A 13,592-nucleotide genomic window follows, 5' to 3' on the forward strand; every position below is an offset into this window, starting at 1 on the left:
AGAAAGAAAGAAAGAAAGAAAGAAAGAAAGAAAGAAAGAAAGAAAGAAAGAAAGAAAGAAAGAAAGAAAGAAAGAAAGAAAGAAAGAAAGAGAAAGAAAGAAAGAAAGAAAGAAAGAAAGAAAGAAAGAAAGAAAGAAAGAAAGAAAGAAAGAAAGAGAAAGAAAGAAAAAAGAAAAGAAAGGAAAGGAAAGGAAAGGAAAGGAAGAAAGAAATATTTCAAGGAACTCACAAGGCAAAATAGATGAAAGCAGAACTGCTCTAGTTGAAGGGGACAGTTGAAGGGACTGTGGCTCCACACTTGACTCATAACCACCCATCGGGCCATCGGGCACACGCACAGAGGCCTAGCCCTCCAGCCAACAAAGTGTGAAAACCACTGATCCACATGTTCTTCTAACTTGTGAGATTTGATTTGAGAAGGTGTCTTGCATAAACCTGACATCACTAAAACAAATATTGTAAAGCATGCCACACTGACTTATTTCATGAAAAACTTTTAATTTTATCATTAGTGTTCAGAAGAAACAAAAATCATACTGCATTTTACAGGAGAACCACAGAATGTTATAACTAGTCACCATAACTTCTAACTGTTCAGTATGATTTGCCCTTCTTATTAAGTTTTTTATCTCTCTGATTATATCTCAAAAAATCATATACGTATATATATGATTTAGTATATGATACAAATCACATATATTATTTATATATGCATGTGATATAAATTATATAATTTAATGTTAAATATAATAATCTAATGCAAATAATTAGAATTACATTTCCACTCTAACTTTGCCCTTGAGTCAGCCTGGTGGCACATTTCCAATACGCTTTCCTCAGCACCTGTTACCTACAAATTAATGAATTTCAGTAAGAATGAATTATCTGAATTTTGGTGGAAGGATCATCTCTGTACCCTGGATGCTGGAAGTAGTTTCTAATTTTGGAAACCACAGGGATTTATGAGCTTAATTCACACATTTTACTGAAGAGAAAACTGACATACTGGAAAGTGAGACTGCTCTTCAGAAGTTGTGTGACATATGTATTAACACGAGAGGGATGAGCAAACAAGGCTGAACACACTGGCAAGACAACCTCTACAATACACATTCACCACCTTGGAAGATAAATGACCTGAAAAATAAAACACAAAACCAATTTATCTTCCTTTCCTTAACAGCTGTTCACAGACACAGGCCAGTAAGACACAGGGATTCCTTCCTGCAGTCCATCTTAAACCAAAGGCCACATCCCAGCATCCTTTCTTCCTTTCAGTCCTTCTGCCTCATTATTGTTATGTTTGCACTTAATGTAAAAGCCATCATCACCAATTAAATGGATGCTTAGAACTAGAAACTCTAATCTTACAGGTGTTGCTGGTGTTATTGTCTGTTTAATAAATGTATTATTGCTTCAGAAATGCTCCCAGGATGAAACTTGCATTTTTCTCCACCAGCTTTTCGTCAGAACACACATGGCATCCAGATGACATCCATCAAGAAACGAAGATCCCCAGATGATGAACTCTTATACTTACCAGTGAGTTCCACTTGGGTGTTCATAATTGTTTCATTTTCACCTTCTCTAAATAGGCTTTGACTCTATGGTCATATTCGGACTATCTGTGACAATGAGAAAGGGGTACTGAGGGCTAGTGAGATAAAAACAGAAGGAATATATATATATATATATATATATATATATATATATATATATATATATATATATATATNATATATGGTTGTCGGAAAAGTCATGACGTATTTTTTCTATGTTTTTCATTGCAAAAATGTGTCATGAATTTTCCAACTACCCAAATACACACACACACACACACACACACATTAAAAATCAGGCATTTATCCCTTCCCTCCATAGTTTTGGAATATATTAATAGTATATTAATTTACTTATTACTCATCCTGTCAAAGCTACTCTCCTAATATATATAATGTTTTCTTACTCAAATATTTAAAATTCATTTGTATTTCATTATTTAAGAATGGTAAGATTATCCTAGACAACATGGCCAAACCAGTTTAGGAATAAAACTTTGTTTGAAGGAGTTCACAAAGTTAATCATACAATAATCATAGAGAGTTGATTTTGATTTATTTTAGGGAGTGCTCTAAAGAAATCCAAGCAAGGTAGTATCCTCAATTATATGTGAATCACCAGAAGACTAGGTCCCACCATTGTGTAAGACCGTTGTTCATTCCTACAAGGAACATGCGTTCTCTCAAGTCCCTAAGGTGCCCTTTTTTAGACTATGGTTGCAGTTTGTTGAGTTCTTATTACCTTAGGTCTTTGCCATCAGAGTAACATCAAGGCTTTGGTAACCGGTATGGCCCTTCCTTGATGCCATCTAAACTGACATGAGACAGGCAAACAGCCAGATTTGACTGGGAGCTGCCACCCTGGGATTGAAGCTAAAGCAACTCAACAGGTCTGGGTGTGCCATAACTTCTTCCCTACCTTCTTTGGGCCCTGATCCTCAGGGAAATAGACTGCTTGCTATTAGAACAATCAGACAGTGTCTTGTTTCTCAGGCTACATATGGAATCTGACCTGTGTCCTTTAAATTAAACATTATCCTGATATACTAAATACAGCCGTCCCTCCCCTCCACCTCAGATACCAAATCTGTGAATGCTCAAGTCCTTCTATAAAATGGCAGAGAGGCAGCAGTCCTCCACAACCACAGATCAAAAATACTGTTTTCCATCCAAGGTTGATTGAATCCATGGATGTGAAATCCAGGGTTATGGAGCGCCAACTGTATATTTACTGAAAAAAATATGTGTAAGTGGATCCACACAGGTCAAATGCATGTTGTTCAAGAATTAGCTATATTAAAAAAAAAAATCTTAACATGTTTTCAGCTGCAGAAATAGGAACCACTTGACAAGCTGTTTTTAAATAAAATTTTGGTTTGTAGTAGTGAAAGAGTTACCCTGTAATCAGTTACATCTTTTTTTTTTTTTTTTAGTGAAGAATTAGCCAAACGAAAGTGTGTGAAGAAAAAATAAAAGAAAACCTCAATATAATGTGAATTTGGTTGATATTTGTTGAATGGCAAATATGCTAGATCCCAAGCATTCAGGGATTAGCACGATACAATTCTTACCTTCAAAGAGCTTGTCTTCTAGTGAGGAGACAAATAGGTATAATGTAATGAAATATTTGTTTCAGTAAAGCTAGACATGGCACTGTGGGAGCACATAGGAAGGACAGAAGACTCGGCCTGCAAGAGTAAGGTCAGGAGAAGCTTCTCAGGGAAGGTGATTTCAGAGAGAGGATGAGTAGGAATTAACCCAACGACAGATAGAGAAAAGCTTTCCATTTCTGAATTCTGACAAATTCTGCCTGTCATACCTAGGGAGGGGACTGGCGTGAGACAAGTGAGGTCCCTAGGATGCAACATTTAAGTAGGCAGGCACTCTTAGGGCCCTGCAAGTGCCCAACGTGCCCTGCTGGCCTCACTCTAGTCCTGGCCCTGTTCCTACTTTTGAAATCTTTGAAGAGACTCTCTTAAAGAGAGAAATACATTTTACCCCAGCTGAAAGTTTCCAGCTGATAATTACAGGTGACGTTTGTTATTTGTGAGAGTTATGCTTTATAAAGTCACTGTGAACACTGCCAGCAAATACTGATCCATTGCTCCCAGGGAAAATGTAGGGTTAGCTTTCTGTGAGCCTCTGGTCACAGCATTGTAAGCAACTGATCAATACATAGCCTTGTTTTTTTGCGTGTTTCTGTTTAAAGACACGTTATTTAATATATACTGTTCACTATTAACGTTGAATTTACAGCAGATAGCACTATAACTCATGCCCCAGTGAAGCTTACCTATCCTGTTCCCCATGAGGCACATTCCAGCCTTCTTACGCTCTGAACATTAGACAGCACTTCAGCATCATACTCCAGGACCATTTTAAACAGCGAATTCCCCAACAGAAAATGTGAAAAAGGTAGCACTGAACAGACCATGAAAAGCAGACTTATTCACAGCCCGGAGACTGAAAAAGAAGGCAGAGCACTACCTTGTTCAAACTCAGCGGGGAACGTGCATGGGTGACGCAACTGTGTCTTCACTCTATGCATGTCTGCAAATGGCCGCACAGTGCCCCGAGTGTTGAGTTTCATGTTATAAATCAATGTTAGCAAGTACACAAATTCATCAATACAGAATCCATGAGAAATGGGGATTGGCTGTCCTTGTGCTTCTTCAGTTCATCATTTTTCTTCTCTCTGCTGCTTGTTTGCCCAGGTGAGAGGCCGTGAGACATACGAAATGCTGTTGAAGATCAAAGAGTCCCTGGAACTCATGCAGTACCTTCCTCAGCACACGATTGAAACATACAGGCAGCAGCAGCAGCAGCAGCACCAGCATTTACTTCAGAAACAGTGAGTGGACCACATGTGTCATTTTAGAAGGTGCTTGTAAGAGTAATTGTCAGCAGTAGGGTGACCAGTGGGTGGTGGAGAATATGAGGCTGTGAGACAGCAGAACATCACAGGTTCCAAGGAGCTGGGGCGGGGCACCTTTTTCAGTTTCCATAACCTCCCGTGTTCTTTTTCACAACCTTCCCTTTGAGAAATTCTGCCTGTATTCTGAAATTGAATCCAAATACTGCAGCTGAATTACAGAGTCTCACAGTAACGGAGGTGGTTCCCTTCTCTCTACCTCATCCATATGCACCTATCAATATAAGTATTTTGAGTACATACTCTATTCTAGTAATAATGTATATATTTTAAAACATGTAATATTCCTTCATCATAATGGATTATTTTGTACCTTTCCTGGGATGCACACAGTACACATTTGGGAAAACTGTTATAGAGGAGGGACAGCACATTGGTTTTACCATAAATGACTTCCTGGAGTGTTGTGTTGAGAAGGATTCTGAGACCTAGTACATGATCACTGGGACAATGCAGAATGGCAAAGTAGCATCATAACACTATTTTAGTATCCCTGTTCTAGGTTGTCTTCCAGCAATACATTTTTGCATAAATTGGGCCAGGTTGTGGAACCACACATGCACACAGCCTGTTTATATATTAATTTTTACTTTGACACTTGGATCTTTGATGATGTTAATTGTTTTATGAGTAACCTGAATCGAATAGCTGTGATGGAAAGGAAGAGAAGTTGGTGAATTAGGATGCTTTTTATACTTATCGTTCTGTGTTTAAGAATAATCACTTATTTGCTTACTTAAAATACTGCATCTACACTAGACTTATTGCCAGAATCTTTGCAGATATATTTAAGATATATACATTTTGGGCTCATTTGAGTAATTCAAACATTTGACTTTATTCTTCAGGCAAAAAGAAATGAAGCCAAAACCATCTTGCCTAAGGCAAAGATTTTTTTTTTTACAATAAATAATGGGCTTTTTAAATTGATGTATTATTAGTAGTATAGAGAACTATGGAAATTATAACAAAGAGGGCTTGTTATTCTTTTTTTAATCAACATAAATGCAGTTGAGATGGTTGGACCACATCTCTGACAGTCAGGAGGTGTCGTCTGAGCACCTGTTGATAACAGGGTGTGGCATGAGCAGAAGAGGGATAGAAAAGAAATGTGTTCTTTCTTTATAGGTTTTTGGCCCCTTGATACTTTAAGACCCTTTTTGCTTGGAAGGGATCCCACCATTTTACTTATAGAATAAAAGGTTTGTAAATCATAACCATAAGCTTTTTAATAAGGCTGAGTGGAAAAGTTAATCAGGAGGTTCCTTGAGGACACAGAGTATTCCTAAAGGAGAATTAGAACTCAGAGTTGCAGACAGAATTCCCATTGTCAATCCTATGGATTCTTTAGGCTAGCAGGTAGAAATTTACCTTAACATAGTCAAGTGTACAACTTAGTGCTTCTAAAATCATCCAACAGAGTTAAAAGAAACAGACCTGTAACATAATTTATAGACCCAGAGGGAATGTGCGCCTTTCCCAAGATGTGGATGCCATGGCATTAAGAAACTCTCCCAAATTGCTTCCGTTCACTCTGGAAATGTTTGGCTCAGCCAAAATGACCTCTGAAGAATGACATGGCAGCTGATTATGCTCAACTACTTGCTCTGTGATCCTTTTTCCTGCCCTTTTGCCAGTTAACAGGAAAAGTATTGTCAGGCCAAACTGATACCTATTAAATGGTCTGGTTTAAAAGGTCTGACCATCTAGCTCAGGGTTTGGTAATTTTTTCTTTCTTTCTTTCTTTCTTTTTTTTTAATTTTTACTATTGGTAAAGCACCACTAGTAAATATCATAGGCTTTGGTCCATGCGGCTCTTGCAGCTACCCAGCTCTGCCCCTGTAGCCCAGAAGCACCACAGATAATAAGTAAACAGATGAGAGTGGCAGTTACAGTAAAGCTTTATTTTATGGACACTGAAACTCAAACTTTATATCATTTTCACATCATGAAATAGCCTTCTTCCTTTGAATTTCCCCACCTTTTAAAAATGTTAACATCATTCTTGACCTATAGGCCAGATTTGGCTCATTCACTGTAACTTACAGTCCTTGTTCTACTAGATAAATGAAAGGCTGTTTTTTTATGGCTTCTTGAGGCTCAGATTTTTTTATTAGGAATATTTGGAAGTTAATATGTATATTCTAAAATAGAGAAGGGTTAAAAGGTTTTAGGAAGTCTTAATGTGATTTTTTTAAGGTAATATTTCAGTATCTAACAAAACAGCAGTCTTCAACAGAGATCTCTTTGGTCCGAGAAAGTTAGGCACGCCCGTCTAGATACAAAATACGGTTAATGATGCAACCCCATGATCAGCTAAGACTTAGTTGATTTATGTAACCAACTATCGGTGAAGATCTGTTACGTGAAAGCATTAAGGATAGAGATGAGAAAGATGGGGTTCCTGCCTTCCCATAGTGTATGATTCAGTGGTGAATCTCTAACCAGAACACCTTTTGAATGCTCAAGTCTGGAAATGTATTCGCAGTATCGTGTAAATTAGTACAATGTTAAACAGCTCCTGTAGATCATACAATAAGGGGAATAGTTTCATGTCATAGTTTTAGAGACTTTATAATCTAGGAGGATCTACCCCAGTTAGGCGGGGCATGGACTATTTGTGTTTGTTTACATGGCATCCATGAGAATACATTGCCCGATGTTCCCATATGATGAATTATCCAGTGCTTATTTATTGTCTAACCGGCTGGCATTGCCCTAAAGGAAAATTATTATAATTCTTATTTCATAAAACAATTTATTTCATCAAAGAAGAAAATGCATCCTAAAATTGTGTTATTTGGAAAAGCCCAAAATATTTTAGAGACATATTGTTACTTTTTTGCATGTGTGGCCACAGATAAATAGTGAGGAATTAATAGCCTCATAATTACCGGGGTCGTCCATTTGAAAGTATCATTGCATGTTTTGGAGTTGTTACCTCACACAGTCTATAAGAGCTAACTTCAGATGTGATAACTTGTGCATGGAAATCTAACAGACTGCAAAATGAAATCTTTGCAAAATATAGACATTTGGTCTAATTATGCCTTTGTTACATTATGTATACATGGCTCTCAGATGATTGACATGCATCTATATAAATTCTCCAGTTGCTATATTCTTCAGGCTGAGTTTTTTTCAGCTCTTTTATTTTCATGCAAATCTCCAAGAAAGAGCATGAATGACTAGACAAAGAAAAATGGAAATCTAATTCCCTGGCAATCAGTTGAAAAGAATAAATCAGCTTGGAAATGCCTACAATAGCCTGTGATTTCTTTTCCAAAAACATAGTACCAAGTTTATGCTGGTAAGGAATCAATTTTGTGCTTTTCTTCATAGTAGAGGGAAAATTAACGGGAAGGGAATACACTTTCTACAAAGTGGCAATCAAATATTTTCAGTTTAATTGCTTCTATTAGATTCTCGCTATGTATGTTCTCTCTGCTTCCTTTTTGTTTGTGCATGGTTTTCCTTTTTTAAAAACTTCTTCCCAATTACCTTCATGATCATAGGCTTTATGAAAGATAATTTTTTTTTACTAAGTTTTTGTGAATCAAATGGTTACAGGTATAAATAGGCTTTTTACCACTTATAAAGAAATTTGATTTTAAATGATTTGTTCACATTGCAATAAATATGGGGGTTATGTTTATAGAGGCCAGAATCTAGTGGGAGGACAAGTTAGACCCATTCTTGAACTAGACTAGCCTTGCCTTCATGTTTTCAAGGGATGCTAAATCTTAAGACAGCTTCACAAAAGCCACTTCGGACCTTTTTAGCATCTTTTATTTTATGTGCTTTAGACCAATACTATTTCTTTTTTCTTTTTCTTTCTTTTCTTTCTTCTTTCCTGAAGTTTATCCTCCTGGGCTCCCATCCTGATCTCAAGCCAACATTACTTCGTTAAAATTTTACTTAGCTTAACTCTTGATTTCCTGTGGAAAATTATTTCTGGGGTTTCTACAGAATGGATTCATTTTAACTTTAATACAAATATGCAACCTAGTGAGTAGCCCTTCGTGTTTTCTTTTCCTGTATGATCACTTGATGATTGTGGCTCATTAGTAATACAGGTCAGAGAATATTAGAGCAAAACAGGATCTACAGGACCATAGTTCTAACTTCTTCATACCACAGCTTGGGAAACTGAGGCTCAGGGAACTACACCTGTGATTTCATGTCCAGCTCATAATAAAGCTAAGATGAGAATCACATTTGGAAGACACAGCTTTTTGCAATGTTCTGATCTGCATCAGTTAAGAAAGTTGTAATAATAAGACTAAAGCAAGCATCTACTGCCATGTTTCTGTCTCTGTATCAGTCAGTTGGTATTTATCCTTGTGGTTTTAGTGTAAAGTCCTATCTCTTTAAGCTGATTTGGCTATGCTTTTCTTCAATAATGTTGATAATTTTTCCTCAGATTCACATAGCTGGGGTGGAGAAGGCAATATTGTCAGCGTCATCAATGTAGGAAAGCAGAGGACACATCTCTAGCTCAGTGCTATATGTGATTAATACCATATTTCTAAGCTTAGTCTAGAGAGCCTTCACATTTCCAGAATATTCGTTTGAAATTGCCAGTTTCACAGATTTTTTTTAAAAAGCAGATGGATATTGGCAATTTCATGTGGGTCTACCTTATAGGTCATGGAACTGGCCAAGCTTCACACAGTGTTAACTTCTGAACTTAAGAGCTATGTTAGAAAGTTGTCAGGGCAAAGATTTATTAACTCTGTATTGGTAATGAGGAAAAATGTCAGATTAATTAAGTTTAATAGGTAGGATCACTTTTCTAAGTTCCCACATCTCATTGCAGAACTATCTCAGTTCTAGGTCAAAGTTTGAATCCCTATGGTCCATGCACTCTTATCATAACAAAAACGCGATTTTTACACATTGTCTCATTCAGCCCTTGCTCCATGAGTAGCCCCAAATGTAATAAACAAGAAGTCAAAGCTATAGTTTTTTATTTGACTGTAAATTATTTCCCTACTAATTTGTGTTGTGGAATATTCTTTAAGATGATTCCAGTTCTTGCTGGTGATATGATTTACTGAATCCCAGTCCTAACCAAGTAAAAATGGCTTTGTTCATTTGCAAGTAGTAACCAAGTGTGATTCAAAAGCCAGTTGGGAAACAATTTCCAAACAGTTTAGGGGGTTGCACAATCTTTAGCAAAATAAAGGGATCTGTTCCTGGCATTTTTATGGCATAATTGATTTCTTAATTATGCAAAAGTTGCTTTCATGTGTCTGATATGCGTATTTGTAGGCCAAGTTTGTGACTGAAGGATTAAGATATTTATCTCAATCTGGGCACATACAAAATGCTCATTAATAGCCCTTTACAAATTCACAATGATGCAGCCCCCAGACTGATAAGATCGTATTTCTTCATACTTCATCGCTAGGCTAGACAGAAACAGTAATAAGGTATCTTAATTGGGCAGATGACATTTTTCAAAAGATTACTTCTTGTTTCTGCATTCCCTTTTTTTAATTAATCAGGTCCAGTATGCCAAGCACTGTGCTAACCGCTTTGACCTGCCTCATCTCAGGAGTTCTCAACTGAATCACTTGTGGAGCTTGTTAGAAATGTGTGTGCCTGGGCCCCTGCCTGGCCTCAGAAGGGATTCAGGGAAAGGGCATTTAAAAAAAAAAAAATTCACAGGTGATTTGGATGCTTCTGATTCATTACCACCACCATATCTCATGCCTTCTTCATAAAAATCTTGAGATATCATCTCTGAGTAGTTTTCAAAAAGGATAAAGAGGAAGGAGCAAAAATAGCTTCATGGGCATTCCAGTCTGTCTATACTATGATCATGAAGGTAGGGTGATGTGTTTCTGTATTCAGTTGATTTGAATATGTGAAGTCCTAAGCCTTCATCTTTTGTTTTCTCTGGTTCCTCTCTGCAGTCTCCTTTCAGCCTGCTTCAGGAGTGAGCTTGTGGAGCCCCTGAGAGAAACTCCGAAACAATCTGACGTCTTCTTTAGACATTCCAACCCCCCAAACCGATCAGTGTACCCGTAGAGCCCCTCTCTGTGTTTTGAGCGTGTGCGTTGATTGTGTTTCTGTGTGTGTGTGTGTGTGTGTGTGTGTGTGTATTTGTGTATATGTGTGTATATCTAGCCCTTGTAAGCAGGACTTGAAGACACTTTGGCTCAGAGACCCAACTGCTCAAAGGCACACAACCACTAGTGAGAAAATCTTTTGAAGGGACTCAAAACTTTACAAGAAAGGACAATTTTCTGCAGATTCTATATCTTTAGACCTAGCGTTGATCAGTCAGGAACCCCTGTGTTTGTGAGGTTTTGTGTTGTTTCTCGGGAGGAAGGGACTCCTGTTGGGAAGAGGGGCATTAAGATGTTTATTAGAACCATTTTCTGTTACCTTCTGTTGTGTTTCTAAAACTCATAAAGAAGCTTTTGAGCAGGTCTCAAACTTAAGATGTCTTTTTAAGAAAAGGAGAAAAAAGTTGTTATTGTCTGTACATAAATAAATTGTAGGTGACTGAGAGACTTAGGCCCTTTTAATGCTGGTCATGCAGTAATATTACAGATGATAAACTAAGGTGTCAAGTGTACTGCTGGGCAGAGAAGTGATAAGTACTATAAGTAGCCAGTGTGGGGGATGTTCTTTCATTCTTTCTGAGAACTTGCATTATTAGTATCCTCCTCTCATGTGTAGGTAGAAAGTTCATTAATGCTATGTCAGATCCCACCACTGCCCCCATCTGTCAGCATCTATGACAGTCTTCTTTGCTCATGGAAACCCTGGAGATTTACCCCCCAAACTGTTGTTTAGACACCAAAGCAGGTAAACCTATTTTGTTAATTTAATAGGAGGGTAAAACTACCCCCAGTAATATTGTTCCAGTTAGTTGTATATCATTTTTTAATGCCTAAAATGGAGTTTAAAGCCCTCCAACCAAATCTATGATTAATGTGTTTGATTGGAGCTTCTATTCCTCTATCTTACTATAAAACTAGCCATTTTGCTGACACTGCTCAAACTCCTTTCTCAGGAGACTTAAGTTTTAGTCAATGTCCAAGCAGACACATGTTAAAACCAACACTCTTGGCCTAAAAATTAAAGATAGAAAAAGTAGATGACTCTCTTTTTTTTTTCTGGCTCAAAGTGTTTAGAGAATGTATTTATTTCCATTTTAAAAATGTATTTTAAAACAATAGTATAAAGATTGTAGGAATCTTCTTTCTCCCTCATCTCCCCACACGAAATCACCAGCTCTTGATTCTGTGTTGCCACAAAAATGATTCTTGTTATTGAGGCTGTTGCTTTATGGATGTGTGACTTTAATTTTCAATAAACTTTTGCATCTTGGTTTATCTTGCAGTGTTTTTTTTTTCTTTTCTGTCTCTGTTTTTTTTTTGTTTGTTTGTTTTATTTCTTCAATACTAGAATGTTTTTATTTAAGTGTTAGAAGTATCCTGTGGAAGCCTAAAGAAAAGGAATAACAGAACAATTGCTTTGGTTCTGTTTATACTGTGTCAGTATTTGGTATTTTATTTAAGATACTCTGTTTCAAGAATGTCAATTCTAAAAATAAATTACAATGCTTACACTAACTTGAAAATATGCTTTAGCACTGTGTAATTAATTTCATCATAAGAAACCAGGCACTGTAGTATTAATTGTTCACATCTCTGAAGAAGTCTTGAATTACATCTTAAGTTGCTAAATTTACCAAAAGGAATTTAAATCAAATCCAAAGTTATTAAATAATTTGAATTCTGTGACATAGGCATTAACAAATATTTATCCAGAAATCTTAGTTGAAGCTGTTGCCCAATGCTTCTTTTTAAAGAAATAACAATATATTCTGATCTTTCATTGCTTTTAAAATCTTCAAAAACAGTTGTTCTAAATGAATATAATTAATATAGTAGCTTAAAAAACACTAGAAGAAAAAACTATGTTTGAGATAAAAGTATATTAGTAAAATCATATGACCTTGTTCCATTTACAAAATGATTTCAATTAATCTAATAATTTTGACCCACAAATCCCATAAAGGGTTAATGAGTATGTTTAATTTTTTTAACATTTGCTTTTTCTTCAGAAGTTTTTTTTTTCACTCTATTTTAATGTAAGTTTTTTATGTATATTAACTTTTTATAGTAACTTTTACATAAATGCACACATTTGAACTAATGGAAAATATTTTACAATTACAGTTGATCTATCTAGAAATGAATGCTACCCTTTGTATTTCGAAGCAAGATTACCCACCTAGAGAGAAAAGCTACAGGCAGGGTGGCACTGGACAAAATTTAGAGAAGGAACAGTCCTTTTCTGATCTTCAACGTCTTCCCTTTTTTTGACCTTCCACATACCAGGGGTGTTTTGCTCTACTCCTCAATACCCTTTTCCCCTCTCAGATTCTGTACTCCAGGCATGGTTTGGTAAAATAGATTTACACCAGATATCACCAAATTCTATTAAAGAGTTGCTTTGTAATTGGCAATGGAAGATTTAAGGTAAGAGAAGGAATCCTTTGGTGGAATTCTAGGTATCTCTAGCAAGGTGGAGATGATGACATTGGATTTGTGTCTTCTCAAGAATTTTGACTTTCTACCATCTAGAGAGTCACTAGACTTGAAATCAGGAAACTGGCTTTCTGAGCCTGGATGATATAAAGGTCACTTATAGCTCTGAGATACTGAAATTTCTTCTTAGCAATGTAGACTGAAGCCTAAGTTGTTAGAATTAAGAACTGGGACTTGACTTTACCAGGATTTCTCCTCAAAACTACAGATACATGAAACATGCCTTCCCATATTTCTGTTGTATTGGATTCCTAGAAAAATCTTGTGTGCCTCTAGAAAAAAACAACTTGAGGCTTATAACTTGTTATTTTTTTGAAAAGGTCAATGTTTTCATATTTCTGTGTTTTTGTTTTGATTTGGGGGGGAGAGGCAGTAAGAAAACTATAATGACACGAGTCACAAGTACTGTTGTCCTTGAACACTTTTTTCACCTCTTCAGATTCATCACCAGTCTTTGGGGATTGTCCACTCAAGGACTGTGACGTTATATTTGTAAAGGAAAAAAAAAAACCAAAAAACGTGGTTCT

The 13,592-nt window shown here is 36.5% G+C and overlaps 1 protein-coding gene across 1 annotated transcript in view; it reads left to right on the forward strand.

Annotated features, from left to right (window-relative positions):
• The window catches only part of TP63 (tumor protein p63), a 226,063-nt gene that overhangs the window by 201,786 nt on the left and 10,685 nt on the right, over positions 1-13,592 (forward strand). Inside the window, exons 9-10 of the mRNA XM_019667925.1 lie at positions 1,461-1,543; positions 4,275-4,411. Of these exons, the coding sequence (XP_019523470.1) occupies positions 1,461-1,543; positions 4,275-4,411 (220 nt within the window). The remainder of the gene's footprint in view (positions 1-1,460; positions 1,544-4,274; positions 4,412-13,592) is intronic.

The sequence above is a fragment of the Hipposideros armiger genome, unplaced genomic scaffold (genome assembly GCF_001890085.2).
Source record: "Hipposideros armiger isolate ML-2016 unplaced genomic scaffold, ASM189008v1 scaffold_14, whole genome shotgun sequence".
Classification (NCBI taxonomy): Eukaryota; Metazoa; Chordata; class Mammalia; order Chiroptera; family Hipposideridae; genus Hipposideros; species Hipposideros armiger.